Source organism: Schistocerca gregaria, chromosome X (assembly GCF_023897955.1).
Source record: "Schistocerca gregaria isolate iqSchGreg1 chromosome X, iqSchGreg1.2, whole genome shotgun sequence".
NCBI classification, from domain to species: domain Eukaryota; kingdom Metazoa; phylum Arthropoda; class Insecta; order Orthoptera; family Acrididae; genus Schistocerca; species Schistocerca gregaria.
The window spans coordinates 109,973,884-109,992,531 of NC_064931.1; the positions used below are offsets into that span (position 1 = coordinate 109,973,884).

General features: G+C 43.6%; 1 protein-coding gene across 1 annotated transcript in view; it reads left to right on the plus strand.

Moving 5' to 3' along the window:
• The window catches only part of LOC126299170 (dystrophin, isoforms A/C/F/G/H), a 2,370,611-nt gene that overhangs the window by 599,156 nt on the left and 1,752,807 nt on the right, over positions 1 to 18,648 (plus strand). The window contains exons 6-7 of the mRNA XM_049990931.1: positions 10,598 to 10,690; positions 13,816 to 13,905. Of these exons, the coding sequence (XP_049846888.1) occupies positions 10,598 to 10,690; positions 13,816 to 13,905 (183 nt within the window). The remainder of the gene's footprint in view (positions 1 to 10,597; positions 10,691 to 13,815; positions 13,906 to 18,648) is intronic.

Sequence of the window (18,648 nt, forward strand, 5' to 3'; positions counted from 1 at the left end):
CCACATTACATTGACTTTACTGTTACAGAAGGTCACAAACAACTCTACTGTAATTTTACTATTTTAGCCACAGTACATGTTTTACTTCCTTCTTAGATTCTGTATGATTAACACCAACACTTGCATGCAGTTGTATTCAGTCTCTGTATAGCGAGTGTTGCAACATTTCCACTTTACGAACGGCTACCGGGCTGTGTCGTTGCAAGAAGTAACTCCGGTTCTGATGTTTCCAGTGCAGGAGAAGAGTGCAGCTAATGTAGTCAAGCCGTTGGCGAAGCAAGCGACGATTATCAGCCCAATGTTGCATATTGGCCAGAAGATGAAGAGTATGACACTATTGGAAACTTCGTGCTATTTTAACACTGCCACTCGAGAGCTTTTCATCAGTAGTAGACGCTGGGAAAGTCAACCTTGACATACATTACTATTATTTTTGTTGTTGTTGAATTCCTTATCATGCACCATTCCATTGTTAACAGAGAAACCTTGTATTTGAATTGTATTCACCCTGAAAGTTTGTCATAGCCAAAGTGAGAACTGGTATAGCAGGCTAATTGTAAACTATCGTTTCCAGACACGTGGGGACATATTTTTAATTTTGAAAACTCTGTTTAGTATACTAAAAGCACTTTATTCTTTTCTTTCTGTTTCTTTTCCTGTCCATATGGGCATTGTCGTCATTTCTCCAGATAAAAAAAAATAATTCTGTTACCTCATTATTATTTCTTTTTGATATGTTGCTTTTATGTTATCTTACTCTTACTTTAATTACTTACCGTATGAAGTTCTTCCGTTCGTTTTTCAAGTTTATTTGCAGTAGACGCAGACAGTATAGTGGCCCAACAGAACGTAGCTGCATCAGATGTGTTCTATTATCAGATATTTCTCCTTAGTTTTAAAAGTTTCTCGAGGGCTGTTAGTGCAGATTTTGTTAAAACTGTGGCACAAGCTTTCTCAGTGTCCGTGAACCTCCAACAAGTGATAATTCATACTTGTGACTTCGTTCCAAAATTTTGCTCTTTAAATGCAAATGATCCTCGGTGGTATATCTACTTATAGAACAAATTCGTTTCTTTTCCTGGTTAAAATCAAATGGTTGTTCTACGCGATTGGCTATAACAACAAAGACAATTTTCTGATTATTACGGACTTCTAGATACATTGCATGTATCAGGCGGGGAAATGCCGAATGACTACGTAAAAGGCTGTTTGTGGGGGACTGTTGTTCAACTTCTTGGCGCCGCAGACGACGTCATTGTCTGGGCGTAGGGAAGAACTCACCTGCACGACTTACGGTATGGACTAGCCCAGCATTCGCCTGAAGTGATGCAAGGAAATCATCGAAACCATACGTCATGTGATGGGTTTGAACTTCCACATTCCTAAATACGAATCCAGTGCCTTTCAACACTGCGCCATCTAACTCAGAAAATCTGCGAGATGGTGGAAGGTATACAGGGTATTAAAAAAACAGCGTCCAATATTTTGAGAGGTGGTAGTACTCATCAAAACAGGAAAGAAAGTCCAGGACACATGGGCTCTAATGCGCATTCCTTAATAGCAATGAACACTTGTTCAATAGAATAGATGTATTTCACGGTATCTAAAAGAAACAAGTGTTCATATCTCTTAAGGTACGCATTTTAGATCCACGTTTTCTAGGCTTTCTTTCTTGTTTTGGTGAGTACTACCGCCTCTCAAAATATTGGACACTTTTTTTTTAACACTTTGTATTTACTGAGACACATACGAAATATCTCAGTTTCTTATAGCCGAAGAAAACTGGCAGAGGCAAGAGCAGACAACTTGCCAAGAGAAATTTGGTTTCATGGATGAGATAGTATAAGCACATACCGTACTGATCTTACGGTCAGAAATGGAAAAACGCGTGGAAGAAAATAGAAAAGATTAAGTGCCATGAAATGTCACAAGACAGAAAAAACCACAGTCTCGAGGGAAGATCGGACACCAAGCCTTCATCCGTTTGTAGCAATGATTACGAACCGAGCGAGGTGGCGCAGTGACTAAGGCACTGGACTCGTTAATTTTGGAGGGGAGGGGGGTACGGGGGTGTTCAGATCCCTGGCGAGCCATCCAGTTAGGTTTTCTGTAGGTCCCCAAATCACTTAAGGTGCATATCGAGATGCCTTCATAAATGGTTGGTTGGTTGATTTGGCTAAGGAGACCAAGCAGCGAGGTTATCGGTCCCATACCCTTATACAAGGTGCAATTACTAAACTATATGAAATAAAATCGCCATAACTTCTCAACGGTTTGCGTTAGTACGTTCAAACAGCACAGTTGGCCGCGGGACGTGATGGGTATCAGTATGCGCTGACGCGCCTTGTTGTCGGCCATTTGCACGTGAGTATGTCTGAGCGTATAGCGCTTGTGAAAGCTTGCTATGACAGCAATGACAGCACAACTGCGCCTCAAAGGAAGTTTGCGACCTAGTTCAAGCTGAAGACAATCAGCCCAATTGTGCTTACAATCAAGAATTTGATTCGCAGGTTTGAGAGAACCGGCAGCGTTCGTGATGACAGCGTTGGCAATGTCGGTCGCACTAAAAGGGTGAAAAAGCCTGAAAATACCGAGAAGACACGCGCTGTGTTTCAAACCACGTCCACGAAATCGATCAGAAGGGCTGCACAACAGGTGGGAATCAACCGGGAGACACTGCGTTAAATTATTGTTGAAGACCTGCATCTATTCCATACAAAATTCAAACCTATCACCCATTAAGGCCCAGGGCCATGAACAGAGGTTGTTTTTCTCCAACGCTAATTTCCACAGAATTGACGAACAGGACTTTGATGTGAATATGGTTTGGTTTCGCAACGAAGCCCACATTCATTTGGATGGGTTCGTCAGTAAGCAAAACTGGCACATCTGAGGGACGGAGAATCAGCATTTGGCGATCGAGAAGTCTTTTCGCCCTCAACGGGTAACTGTGAGGTACGCGATCTCGAGTCACGGAGCAATCGGTGTGGTATCCCTTCATGGCACGGCGACTGTCGAGCAATAAGTGAAGGTTTTAGATAATGACTTCATCCTCATTATCCAAAGTGACCCCGATTTCGACAAGATGTGGTTCATGCAAGACGGAGCTCTACCCCATCGAAGCAGGAGAGTGTTTGATGTTCTGGAGGAGCACTTTGGGAATCGCATTCTGGCTCTGGGGTACACAGAGGACACTGGCATGGGTCTAGATTGGTCGCCATATTCTCCGGATCTCAACACATGCGACTCCTTTTTGTGGGGCTATATTAAAGACAAGGTGTACAGTAATAATCCCAAAGTTATTGCTTAGCTGAAAACAGCCATTCAGGAGGTCATCGACAGCCGACACTTCAGCGAGTCATGCAGAATTCCGTTATTCGTCTGCGCCACAACATCGCGAAGAGTGACAGGTATATCGAACATGTCATAACCTAAATCCGAATATCTGTAGTGACGTTTATATGTTGAATAAAATGTGTGCACGCCGTAGTAACTAATTTACGTTTTTTCATATAGTTCAATAATTGTCACCCTGTAAAAAAGAGCAGCCAGTTTCCCACACCATCCTTGTCGAGTACGAGTTTGTGTTAAATTTCTAAAAAATATTTTTATCGACGGTACGTTAAACCATGATGTTCTTTCCGTATGCCATTCCTGCTACTATATCCACTGAAGCATATCTGAATTGAGTACCACATTCTGACGTTGATACCTACTACATTATTGGGGAGTTAAATGTGAAGAATAAGACATTAAAGAGAGAGACTGCGTGTCTTCGTAGGCTTTGCCGGCACAATAATTCTTGATTTTAGGATCTGGAAGCAAACCCGAGGAGACTATCAAGAGTCAGTATATTCTGTTCGCGCACTCGTATAGAACATGGGAAGTGATTATTTACAGCGGCACGTTACTGACTGAGTAGAATCGCGTAGTGACCATGAAAACAACGAGTACTTATTCGTAACGACTGCATTTCGCCTGCTTAATCAGTGATCTGTTCTTTCCCGCATATTACAGGCTTACTAAACATTGTAGCGACGCAGAAGACAACCTGTTTTGTTCTTTAGAAAAACGTATACCTCTGGAAGAATCGAAATTAGTCTTTTGAGATTAGAGACAAAGTTGGGATACAGAACTTCGCATCACCCTCAAACTCCTAGCGGATTGCTTATGACGTTGACTAGCTGCATCATTTTTCTCTACTTCTTCACAGTTTCTTTATATTTCTTTCTCCTTTACTTCTTTTTTCTCCTTCGTTATTCTTTCTATCGTTTTCTCATCTTAGGTCCGCCAAAGTTATGGAAAATTGATTGAATTGCCCTAATGAACAGTTACCAAAGAAAGTAACGTTTTTTTCCGTGTGTGAAACCTGTAATTTAAACTTGAGCGCCCAACAAACATGACTAGTGACTGAGTGAGGACAACGAATTAAAAAAGTTACGACATTATCACACCTACGCGTCTTGTCTTACATGCTTCGTGTATTAATCGAGACAGTGTCCTCTTTCCGAGTACAGTCATATTAGAAGACTGTTTCCTGGCATCGAAGTCAATAAATGATGAGACCAAACTATCTGCATAGAACGAAGTGGAAAACTCGTCAACGTTAATTCATTTTTTTCCACTTCGTGAGGTCTGCGACCGATTAAATAATGCACAAGTCGCTCAGGCACATTTTTATTCGTGTCACTGAACATTGGAACACTCAAACTTTTTTTTTTATCTTACGTTTTGTTAGTGGCTTGTATGTTTGATGTTTTGGATAGCCGGTGACGTTACGAAAATGTTGCCCGGGACTTCTGGAGATGGTGGCAAGGATATAGCGTTAAATACATTTGTAATCACATGCCGAGTAGCAGTCGCTGTGTGTTGTCATAGTGCGTCACCTGCCACGCTGCACACTCATCACTGCTGTGCCCTTCAGTCCGCACACTCTTTGGATGCCGCTCTTCACGCTAGACTGTCTTACGCAAGAATCGCCACCTATGCTGACCTAATGTACCCTACATCTATTTGAACCTGTTTTTTCTATTCAAGCCGTGTCTTCCCTCTCCTGTTTCCACCCAGCACACTTCGCTCCATTACAAAAAGGAATGATGCCTAAACGCCGATTCCTTCTTCTAGTTAGATTGTGCCAGAATTTATTTTATCCTCAGTTCGGTTCGTTATATCGTCATTAGTTATCCGATGTACCCAGCTAATCTTCAATATTCATCTGCAGTGCCACATTTCAAAGAGTTCTGTTCTCCCTGTCTGAACAGTCCACGCTTCATTTCCATAGAAGGCTGCCCTTCAGTCAGTCGCCTCCAGGAAAGACTTCCTAAAATTTGTATTCTATGTTAACAAATTTCTCTTTTTCAAAACTGCTTTTGTTAATATTGCCAGTCAGCATTTTACATTCTCTCTACTTCGGCAATTTTGTTTGTAAAACAGCAAAACTCATGTACTACTTTCCGTTTCTAACTACCAAATTTAATTCCCTCGGTATCGTGTCATTTAGCTGGACCACGTTCCATCAACCTTGTTTCATTTTCCTTGATTTTCATCTTAAAACCTGTTTTCAAGACGCTACCAGTTCCGTTCAACTGCTCTACCAAGATCTTTTCTGTCTCTGCCAGAATGATATCACAGCTTGCTCAATGTACGGACTGAATAACACTGGGATAGTCTAAAACGCCGTTCACGCTCTTCTCAACCTCTGCTTCCCTTCCATGTTTTTCGACTCTTACAAATGCAGTCCCGTTTCCGTACAAGTTGTAGATAGCTTTTTGCTCCCTGTATTTTATTCCTGTTCCCGTTTGGAAATTCAAATGTGTGGCTAAGTGAAAATTTTCAGAAGCTTTCTCTGTATAACAACAATGAATGTAAGTTTTTGTTTCTTTGACCTATGTTCTTAGATAAGTTGTAAGGTCAGTACTGCCTCTCGTGCTCCTACATTTCTCCGAAACGAAAACTGAACTTCCCCGAGATCGGCGTCTCCCGTATTTTTTTTCGAAGCCTCTCTTATACATTCTGAACACGACGGGGAATACTTTTTTCATGGCTGGCTGTCTCATAGATCTCAGTAATTGCGACAGAATTTCGTGTGCTCCAAGGGCCTTGTTTCGACTTAGATCGTTGTACTCTGTCAAATTCTTCTCCCAGTACCATATCTCCCACGGCATTTTTATCTGTTTCCTCATCCCTTCCTGTAATATTGTCTTGCTGTTCGTTTCCCTTGTATAGCCCCTCTATACATTCTTTTCGCCTTTCAGCCTTCCCTTCTTAGGGACCGATGGCCTTTGTAATCTGGTCCCTTCAATCCCCACAAACCAACCAACCAATCAACCAACCCAATCTTCCCTTAGTTTAATACTGGATTGCCCTGTGAGGTTTAGATGTTCGTATAGCTGCTTTCCCCTTTTCAAAAGGTCTGTTGTATGCAGCATCTATCTTTTTCCTAGTCGTACATGCTTCTACAGTTTTGCTCCTTTCATTAATTAAATTTAGTACCTCTTGTGTTATAGAAAGATCTCTGTTGGATTTTGTTGTTTGCCTGTTTGATCCCACGATTTTATTTCTCAAAGCAACAATCCATGCATTATCTGCTATATTCCTTTCTCCCGTTTCAGTCAGTTGTTGGTGCTGATGCTCCCTTTGAAACTCTTCAAATCTTCAGTTCTTTCTGTTTATCCAGGTCTGATTTCCTTAATTTCCTACTTTTTTGCAGCTTCTTTAGTTTTAATTTGCAGTTCACAACTAACAGATTATGGTCAGAGCCTACATTTGCCCTAAAAGACGTTTTGCAGTTTAAAATCTGGTTTCGAAATCTGTTTCTTTCCAGTATACAGTAGTTCTGGGCTTTCTGAAGATGGCTGTACGAAAACTGCAAGACATACAGAAAAATTGGGCGTATTAGTGGATAGAGCATATCCCCAAGTTTCGATTCGTAATACGCGCCGAGCATGAGTCCAACAGGGGAAGGGCGTGTCAGAACATGTGGACAAACCATCCTCTCTGTACTGTAGCATCGAATTAGTTCACGCTTCCAGGCAGGCAATCCAATCAACAGATTTGGAAAGCGGGCCGCCGTCGCTGTTGCCGGCCAATTCGTGTCACTGACTTCATTGAACTACACACGCGTATCGACATGTATTTTCTGTGTATCTTGCAGTTGCAAATTTTCCAGTGTGTCCATGTCTGTTCGACGTACACAAGCTTTTATATGATTTTCAGCCTAGTTTCTGCAGTTATTAAATTGTGCTCTGTGTAAAATTCTACCAGTGAGCTCTTTCCTCCTACCCCCAAATCCTTACCTTCCCACAATCCAGGTTTTCCTATTTTTTTTCCTTCTCCTCCCTTCCCTACACTGGAATTTCGGTTCCTTGCCACAAATTAAATTTTTGTTCCCGAATAATATCTTTCATCTGATCATATATTCTTTCAATACCTTCGTCATCTGCGGAGCTTCTTAACATATAAACTTGTACTGTTGTAGATGGTGTTAGCTTAATGTGTGTCTTGGTAACTACCGGGTGGTGATAATTAAAATTTCCCTATTTAACACGTTATAACACGTGAACTAATTACCGTACGAGTACCAAACTTAGTAGCATTAATGGCCAGAGTGTGGGTGCATGATTTCCATGCGTCACAGCGTCACCGTCCAGTTCCAACTATAGCCACCAGGTGCCGTGGCCAGTCAACGTGAGTCACAGTATCAAACACCTCTCCAGCCGCAATGCACTTGTTGACGTGTCAACATGAGTTCGGACAAAACGGGCGGGGTATTATTGGTGAAATACTATTATCAAAACAACAGTAATGCTGCAGCTGCACTTCCAGAATATAGCTGGCTGAAAGGATTACGGAAGGGCACTCTTTCTCCACCTGCTGGGCAGTGTACGAAGAAGTTCGAATCAACTTGAGAACTGGGGAAGAGGCCGATGACCGGTTGCACAGAGGTGGTTGATGAAATCGCTGTTGCTATGTCAGACAACGCTGCGCGCAGTTCCAGATAGTCAGACAGTACGCACGTAATGTCACGACGGTTGAACATCCCTTGGTCCACTGTACGGAAGGTGCTTCGGACCACTCTCAAATGGTACCCGTACAAGATCCATATCGTACAGCAGCTTGCACCACAGGACGCACAACGATGTGTTGACTTCGCTCTTCACTTTCTCGCAAGGATTGAAGTTGACGAGGGCTGGCCCTGGACCATCCAATGGACAGACGAAGCACATTTTTCTCTGATGGGTGAGGTGAGCATACAGAACTGCCGAGTATGGGGATCCTCACCTCCAGTCACTGTGCATGGATTTCCTCTGTATGGTGAACGTGTCACCGTATGGTGTTGCTTCACGGCTACGTTCATCATTGGCCCATTCTTTTTTGAACAGGTTGGCGCTCGAGGAGCAAAGATGTGCAGTGTGACTGGCCAGCATTACTCAACAAGTTTCAGTCTAGATGGGGCCCTACCGCACATCGCTCGTGAAGTTCAACTGCTTCTCCGAAATACATTTGAAAACGGTCGAATTATCAAGCAATCGTTTCCAAATGCTTGGTCGGCACGATCACCTGATCTCACTCCCTGTGATTTCTGGTTGTTTGGCTACCTTAAGGACAGGTTTTACCAGGGGAACATTCACACACGTGCTGATTTGAAGCGCAACATATCAAGGGAGGTAGCCAGCATACCTACGGACATGCTTCGTTCTGATGGGCACCATATTGAGCCCCTGTTGTTGTATAATGTACAGTAACAGTACATAAAAAGTGTTTAAGTCGAAATGATTCTGCATTATTTCAATTCTCCATGTCCTTGACATTAATGCTACCAAGATTTTCTACTCGTACGGTAATTAGTTTCCGTGTTATAACGTGTTAAACAGGGAACGTTTAACTAAATCCGCCCAGTATAATGCATTCGCTATACTTATAGTAACTAACCCGCATTTCTGTTTTGCCATTCATCATTGGACCTACTCCTGCATTGCTTGTACTTGGTTTCTTATTCGTAACCCCGAACTCACGTGATCAGAAGTCCTGTTCTCCCTGTCATCACACTTCACTAGTTCCAACTACATCTACCTTTAACCTATCTATATCTCTTTCTAAATTCTCTAGCCACCCTACCCGGTTAAGGGATCCAACGTCCCATGCTCCAACCAATAGAATGACAGTCTTGTTTCTCCTGACGACAAAATCCTTCTGCCAGATCCCTTCACGGAGATCCGAATGGGCGACTATTTTATCTCTGGAATATGTTACACAAGAGAATGGCACCATAATCAACCGTAACATAAGAGCTGAAAGTCCTCACGTAAAGTGTCGGTTGTAGTTCACCCTTGTTTTCAGACGATCGCAGTGCCAACATAGCCAGGGCACTTTCGGTTAATATTACAGGGCGAAATCAGACAGTCATTCAGACTCTTGCCCCTGCAGCTACTGAAAAGGCTGTTAACCCTCTTCAGAGCCGGCCGCGGTGGTCTAGCGGTTCTAGGCGCTCAGTCCGGAACCGCGCGACTGCTACAGTCGCAGTTTCGAATCCTGCCTCGGGCGTGGATGTGTGTGATGTCCTCAGGTTAGTTAGGTTTAAGTAGTTCTAAGTTCTAGGGGACTGATGACCTCTGAAGTTAAGTCCCATAGTACTCAGAGCCATTTGAACCCTCTTCAGAAACCACTTGTTTTTCTCTCCTATCCGCAGTTACCCCTCCAGTGTGGTTGGACCTATGACACGGGCAGCTGTATCGTAGAGGAACGCATTCCATCCCTTCTCGGCGAGGTACAAGGTTCGCTAGGGTGTGGGGAGAGAGGGGTGGGAAGGTCCACTCTCGATAGAGTAATATTGTGAATTTCTCAAGAAACGGGTTAACTGTGTTGGGTCGAAGGCCTAAAAGTCGCCAGAGGCTTATCTTTTACGCCATTAAAACGTTACAAATTTCCTACTTTCATCATTTGATTACAATTTGTAGCGTTAAAGAAACTTACCATTTTTAAATAACGAAATGTGAAAGTAAGATGTACTAAGAATCAACATATCGTGTATGTACATCATTATTTAATTACAAACATTATTTTATTCGAAATTAAAAGAGATGGCCACATTATTTATTGTCACTGTTTACTCCATCCGTCAAATGCACTTTAAAATTTTTTGAAGCATGCGACGGGCCTTGTTCCAAATTCCTATTTAGTAAATTGTATGTAGTCTCGTTGTTCGGGATCTAAATTTCAAGCTGAAGATGTGTATTCAACTGAAGCTTCATAACGTAATACAGATACCGCTATACGCCTTAGTCGAGTGAGGTGACGTAGTTACGGAACAACGAGATTCCAATCCCCGTCCACCAATTCAGATTAAGGTTTTCCGTGGCCTGAATCACGTGAGGCGAATTCCGAGATGGTTCCTCCAATTAGGGCACCACCGTGTTCCTCCTCAGGTCCTGCCCATTTCGAGCTTGCTCTCTTCTCAGAGACTGGCCGGACATTGAAATACAAATCTCGTTTCTTGTCTCTCTTTAGTCCCGTTGCTGGATATCTTACTAGATCCTCCTTAATAGTAGGAATACAGTATTCACATCTATGGTGATAATTTTTCCTATTTATTTTTCAGGTGAAACTCGTCAATATTAGCAACAATGACATTGTGGATGGCAACCCGAAGTTGACCCTCGGCCTAGTATGGAGCATAATTCTTCATTGGCAGGTAAATAAGTGTAGAGCTTTGACATTAGTGTGTGTGTGTGTGTGTGTGTGTGTGTGTGTGTGTGTGTGTGTGTTGTTTCGAAATACCAAAACAGTGATTCTTACTTGAAAAATATATTAGCTTTGAGACAAGAATCTGTTTTTATTTAAATTTGTTGTTTGAGAAGTCTGTCGGACTTCTGTACAAGTTTTTCTCAAGAAATTATGTTTCTTGGCAACAATTTTAACATTTTTATTTTTTTAGCCATAGAACATTTGTAGAGCTGGTTAATTACATTAAACATATATTAATATAGATACCGAAGACAGAATAGTTCTTTAATTTGCAAATTAACTTTGTACAGTTGTTTTTAGCACCTTAGTTTCATGTTGGCGTAATGGAATGTTAATAATTAGTAGTCTTAATTTAGTTGCTAACAAGAAATTATACATTCAGATATAAGATCACTCTTTAAGAAAACTAAAATGTCCGAGAAATCACGAAAGCTTTTCTAAAACTGAGAATTTTTTGTTTTCCACGGAAGGGCTCTTTTCTGTATTTAAACGTGACAGTAACACCATTTGTTAAGCATGTATAGTGACTTATAATAACATATGGCATCGCACACATCCAATATTTTTGAGACAGTCCAAAAATAAAAAAAATGTGTTTGCCACATAGTCTGTTTCTGTTTTCACATATGGTGTTGAGAACTTTGTAAATTAGCCGCTCAGGTGCAACAGAAATCACAAAAACATCAAATACTGTCATAAGACAGAGAGAAATTGCAGACATTGACTGTGAGTGAGCACTGGTCTAAATCAGTGGGGAAAGTTGAAAATTTATGCGGATCGCGATTTGAACCAGGATCTCCTGCTTACTTGGCAGATGCGCTGACCACTGCGCTACCCGGACAGCTACACGGACTAGAATAACACGTCTCCCTTCAGAACCAAATTCTTAACGTATCCGCACGCTATTAGTGTAGTGCGCCTTGCCCATTAACCTATTTACTCGCGGCATTTCACCGAGCCTGGTGTGCAGTTGCACTGGCCGTCCTCGCTGTAATTTATATGTCTGTGGTGTCTGTTCCTTCTGTCATCGTGCGCATTTCGTAGATTATTTCATACTTGTTAAGTATTAGCTATGTAACTGACAACTATAGGTGTTGACAGTTAGATACGTTTCCGCTTATTCAAGGTCCACAGTTCCAGACTACCTAAGCTGCTCCCATTATATTTGTTTTGCTTATCCTTCTATGACGTAGAATGTTAAGTTGCAACGGGAACTCAAGTATGGGTATACACTCCTGGAAATGGAAAAAAGAACACATTGACACCGGTGTGTCAGACCCACCATACTTGCTCCGGACACTGCGAGAGGGCTGTACAAGCAATGATTACACGCACGGCACAGCGGACACACCAGGAACCGCGGTGTTGGCCGTCGAATGGCGCTAGCTGCGCAGCATTTGTGCACCGCCGCCGTCAGTGTCAGCCAGTTTGCAGTGACAAACGGAGCTCCATCGCAGTCTTTAACACTGGTAGCATGCCGCGACAGCGTGGACGTGAACTGTATGTGCAGTTGACGGACTTTGAGCGAGGGCGTATAGTGGGCATGCCGGAGGCCGGGTGGACTTACCGCCGAATTGCTCAACACGTGGGGCGTGAGGTCTCCACAGTACATCGATGTTGTCGCCAGTGGTCGGCGGAAGGTGCACGTGCCCGTCGACCTGGGACCGGACCGCAGCGACGCACGGATGCACGCCAAGACCATAGGATCCTACGCAGTGCCGTAGGGGACCGCACCGCCACTTCGCAGCAAATTAGGGACACTGTTGCTCCTGGGGTATCGGCGAGGACCATTCGCAACCGTCTCCATGAAGCTGGGCTACGGTCCCGCACACCGTTAGGCCGTCTTCCGCTCACGCCCCAACATCGTGCAGCCCGCCTCCAGTGGTGTCGCGACAGGCGTGAATGGAGGGACGAATGGAGACGTGTCGTCTTCAGCGATGAGAGTCGCTTCTGCCTTGGTGCCAATGATGGTCGTATGCGTGTTTCGCGCCGTGCAGGTGAGCGCCACAATCAAGACTGCATACGACCGAGGCACACAGGACCAACACCCGGCATCATGGTGTGGGGAGCGATCTCCTACACTGGCCGTACACCTCTGGTGATCGTCGAGGGGACACTGAATAGTGCACGGTACATCCAAACCGTCATCGAACCCACCGTTCTACCATTCCTAGACCGGCAAGGGAACTTGCTGTTCCAACAGGACAATGCACGTCCGCATGTATCCCGTGCCACCCAACGTGCTCTAGAAGATGTAAGTCAACTACCCTGGCCAGCAAGATCTCCGGATCTGTCCCCCATTGCGCATGTTTGGGACTGGATGAAGCGTCGCCCCATTGAGCATGTTTGGGACTGGATGAAACGTCGTCTCACGCGGTCTTCACGTCCAGCACGAACGCTGGTCCAACTGAGGCGCCAGGTGGAAATGGCATGGCAAGTCGTTCCACAGGACTACATCCAGCATCTCTACGATCGTCTCCATGGGAGAATAGCAGCCTGCATTGCTGCGAAAGGTGTACACTGTACTAGTGCCGACATTGTGCATGCTCTGTTGCCTGTGTCTATGTGCCTGTGGTTCTGTCAGTGTGATCATGTGATGTATCTGACCCCAGGAATGTGTCAATAAAGTTTCCCCTTTCTGGGACAATGAATTCACGGTGTTCTTATTTCAATTTCCAGGAGTGTATTTGGAGCATTTCCTCTTAGAGAATTCTTCTTATCTTTTGCTCTGTTAGAATTTATTCAGTGATTTATGAGTTTAACAACGCCTCCAACATTCTTTATAACGTGTCATATATCCCTGTGTTAATAGGAAAATTACACTACTTTTAGTTACGTTTGTTTCATAGGATGTACGTTTTTAACTTGAGTGCTCACAGAAAAGTTATTGTGCCCTTGACGTATGTTACGTGAACACGTGCTAATTATATACAGTTCAAACAATGGCGTGAACCAACGAAATAAAAGTTATTCCAATAAGAACAGAAGCAGTTTAGCATGTCTAACGACTTTTTTTCAATTCAAGGGTGTCTGTGTGTATCGAAACAAGTCAATTTCATGGTTCTGTTACAGGTCCACTACCATCTGAAGGATCTCATGTCCGATCTGCAGCAGACTAACCTGGAGAAGACGCTACTCGCCTGGTGCCGACAAAACACGAAAGTAAGCTTCGCATTACTTTACCCTCCTTTTCACAATTATTTCCACTGTAACAGTTTTCTTAATCTCAGGTGACAGGCTATGAATTTTTATTAATAAATTCATCACTTGCCACACCGAAGTTTTAAGTTCCGATTTTTAAATCCCAGAGAACGGACACATTGATACGAATAGAGCACGTGAACCTCCAATTCATATTAACAAGAATCATTGAGCTGAAGTTCAACTTTGAGTAACGAGAGAGGCTATATTCGTCTACCACGTTGCTAAAATTTCAATCACTTAAAAAAAAAACTGTCATCTCAGTGGCAAGCTATGATGATTTATTCACACAAGTGGTTTCGTCTCAATTACGAGTCATTTTCAAGTGTGTCAAGTTTTCGTGTCGTGGATAGCACGGTCACGTAATGAAAGGTATACATCCAGACGTCTTTGTCAGCTCCACCTCTGTTACTTTTACTTCCTTCGATGGTTCATTTCGGTAGCTATGTCATCCCTTTTCAAACCTACCACATTAATAGCTCTCTCTCTCTCTCTCTCTCTCTCTCTCTCTCTCTCTCTCTCTCTCTCTCTCTCTCTCTCTCTCTCCCCCTCCCTCCCCCTCCGTCCCTCCCTCTCTCTCTCTCCCTCCCATCCACCCCTTTTTTTTTGCGAGCTGAAATGGGGGAAGCAAATCCACAATGTTACAGACCAATTATACCTAACACCTGTTTGATGTACAATCCTTGAACATATTCTCAGTTCGGATATAATAAATGTTCTTAAGACTGAGGAACTTACGTCCACGTTTTAGAATGTATCGCTCATGCGAAACTCAGCTTGTCCTTCTCCTACACGATATACTGCGAACTATGTATGATGGGACAACGGGCAGATTCCATATCACCGATTCCATATCTCCAGATTTTCGGAAAACATTTGACGCGGTGCCTCATTGCAGGCGGTCAACGAAGGTACGAGCACATGGAATAAGTTGACAGATACGTAAGTGTCTCGAAGTTTTCTGAAAGCATAGAAGCCGGAATGTTTTCCTCGACGACGAGTGTTCATCAGAGACCAGAGTATCGTCAGGCGTGCCCCACGGAAGTGCACTAGGATCGCTGTTATTTTCTGTAAAATAAATGATCTGGCGGATAAGGTGGGCAGCAATCTGCGGTTGTTTACTGACGATACTGTAGTGTAAGGATGGGTGTCGAAGTTGAGTGAATGTAGGACGATATGAGTTAGACAAAATTTCTAGTCGGTGTAATGAATGACAGCTAGTCCTAAATCTGGAAAAATGTAAGTTAATGCATATGAATAGGAAAAACAATCCCACGATGTTCGGATAAATAATTAGTAATGTCCTGCTAGACACAGTCACGTTGTTCAAATATCTGGGTAGAGCGTTGCAAAGCGATATGAAATGGAAAGAGCATGTAAGGGCTGTGTTAGGGAAGGCTTCAGTTTATTCGGAGAATTTTGGGAAAGTGTGGGTCATCTGTAAAGGAACAGCATACAGGACGCTAGTGCGTCCTGTTCTTGAGTTCTGCTCTAGTGTTTGGGAACTGCACCGTGTCAGACTAAAGGAAGACATCGAAGCAATTGAGAGGCGAGCTGCTAGATTTGTTACCGGTAGGTTGGAACGAAATGCAAGTGTTAGGGAGATGTTCGGATACTCAGATGGGAACCCCTGGAGGAAAAGCGACATTCTTTTCGAGGAATAGTGTTGAGAAAATTTAGGCATTTGAAGCTGACTGCAGAACGATCCTACTGCCGTCAATATATATTTACATTCCGCGCAAGAACCACGACGATAAGGTACGAGAAATTAGAGCACATACGGAGGCATATACAGTACTGGCCATTAAAATTGCTACACCACGAAGATGACGTGCTGCAGGCGCGAAATTTAACCGACAAGAAGAAGATACTGTGATATGCAAGTGATTAGCTTTTCGGAGCATTCACACAAGGTTGGCGCCGGTGGCGACACTTACAACGTGCTCACATGAGGAAAGTTTCCAACCGATTTCTCATACACAAAGTGAAACGTTATTGTGATGCCTCGTGTAAGGAGGAGAAATGCGTACCATCACGTTTCCGACTTTGATAAATCTCGGATTGTTGCCTATCACGATTGCGGTTTATCGTACCGCGACATTGCTGCTCGCGTTGGTCGAGATCCAATGACTGTTAGCAGAATATGGAATCGGTGGGTTCAGGAGGGTGATACGGAACGTCGTGCTGGGTCCAACGGCCTCGTATCACTAGCAGTAGAGATGACAGGCATCCTATCCGCATGGCTGTAACGGGTCGTGCAGCCTCGTCTCGATCCCTGAGTCAACAGATGGGGACATTTGCAGGATAACAACCATCTGCACGAACAGTTCGATGACGTTTGCAGCAGCATGGACTGTCAGCTCGGAGACCATGGCTGCGATTACCCAGACAGGAGCGCCTGCGATGGTGTACTCAACGACGAACCTGGGTGCACGAATGGCAAAACGTCATTTTTTTCGTATGAATCCAGCTTATATTTACAGCATCATGTGTTTGGCGACATCGCGGTGAACGCACATTGGAAGCATGTATTCGTCGTCGGCATACTGGCGTATCACCCGGCGTGATAGTATGGGGTGCCATTGGTTACACGTCTGGGTCACCTCCTGTTCGCATTGACGGCACTTTGAACAGTGGACGTTACATTTCAGATGTGTTACGACCCGTGGCTCTACCCTTCATTCTATCCCTGCGAAACCCTACATTTCAGCAGGATAATGCACGACCGCATGCTACAGGTTCTGTACAGGCGTTTCTGGATACAGAACGTTCGACCGCGGCCCTGGCCAGCGCAATCTCCAGATCTCTCACCGATCGAAACCGTCTAGTCAATGGCGGCCGAGCAACTGGCTCGTCACAATACGTCAGTCACTACTCTTGATGAACTGTGGTATCGTGTTGAAGCTGCATGGGCAGCTGTACTTGTACACGTCATCCAAGCTCTGTTTGAGTCAATGCCCAGGCGTATCAAGGCCGTTATTGAGGCCAGAGGTGGTTGTTCTGGGTACTGATTTCTCAGGATCTATGCACCAAAATTTTGGGAAAATGTAATCACATGTCAGTTCTAGTATAATATATTTGTCCAATAAATACCCGTTGATCATCTGCATTTCTTCTTGATGTAGCAATTTTAATGGTCAGTAGTGTATATGCAGATATGGTGTTAAAATAACCACTCTGGCATTCGCCTGAAGTCATCCAGGGAAAACGCAGAAAATCTAAATCGGAATGGGTGAATGGGGACTTGAACCGCAGTCTTACCGAGTGCGCAATTGATGATACCACAGATTTAAAATCGTGTGGTCTCGTAGGACTGGTTTTGTACATAGTAGTCCGCCATCTTGTGATGTGATGGGATAAGTTCCTGCGAGTTCGGCTCCCAGGGCGGCTAGCGCGTCCCAACCCGACCTTTCAGGTATTTCCGCTGCCTACGTGCTGCTATTGTCTTGCGAGGAGTGACAGAGTGGGAGATGAATAGAATAGAATCGGTCACGATAGCCAAGTTTTTCAGTAGCGCAATAAAAGATCTGAGCACTTGGACATCGCCAAAGCAGTTTAACTAGTTTTCTGCACAAGGCTCGTACAGTACCAAGAGGCAGCGCACAAGCGCGTCTCTTTCTTTTTTCGGCCTTAACATGGCGGGGACGGTGCACTCAATCAGACTTGACAGTTGCTGGGGACAGAACCGGTTCCAGTGTTTTATGCTGGGGCGACGCTGCGTCTGCCCCGCAACACCCTATTCTCACTGCACCAGCTGTTGCGTACGCCAGTCTCCTCTTACCGGCACACAGGGATGAATAATTTCGCTTGTATCACTCTCTTGTACCCGTTGTACAGTAAATTCAGTATAGCTTACAGTTTAAGCAAATGTCAGAATGAAGCTTTAAAACTAAAGCAGCTAAAACTGTGCCTCGGACTTAAAAGGGAAGCATACACCCAACGAGTAAATAATTTGATTGATTTTTGACACAGTTGAAGTAAACATGTAGATTTAACGCATGTTGTTACAATACGGTATGCGTTTCAAGCGTTTTCGAGAAATAGAGATTCAATACTTATTGGGTACAATACGAGAACGGCAGTCGCTTAGTGGCGGCCTAAGCATAACTGGCTAAGGCTGCAGACTGCACCTTAGTTCATACTGCGTAGAAATATTCATTTTCTTTTCTTTTTGTCTTCCTCATCTTCCAGCAAACACATATATCCTTACTATGTATCGTATCTATTCGGAAACGAATAGCAGTACTAATAATAATAATAATAATAATAAATAATAATAATAATAATAGTAGTAGTAGTAGTAGTAGTAGTAGTAGTAATGTATTCGTGGCGAGGTGCAATCAATATATACGAGGGTAATCCCAAAAGTAGAGTCTCCTTTTTTTATAAGTACATAGACCTGTTTATTTCTACAATGGTTTACATCAGTTTACAGCTTGAACATTTAGCTATTTTTCGAACATAATCACCATTTCTGTCGATGCATTTTTGTAGACGTTATGGCAGCATGGCGGCGAGCTGGTATGACATGGGCATACAAAAACTGCCACAGCGTCTACAAAAATGCATCGACAGAAATGTTGATTATGTCGAAAAATAGCTAAATGTTCAATCTGTAAACTGATGTATGTCTGAAGATGACTACAGAAAATGGTTCGAGCAGTGGAATCACGGGTGGGCAAATGTATCAGTTGTAATGTAGAG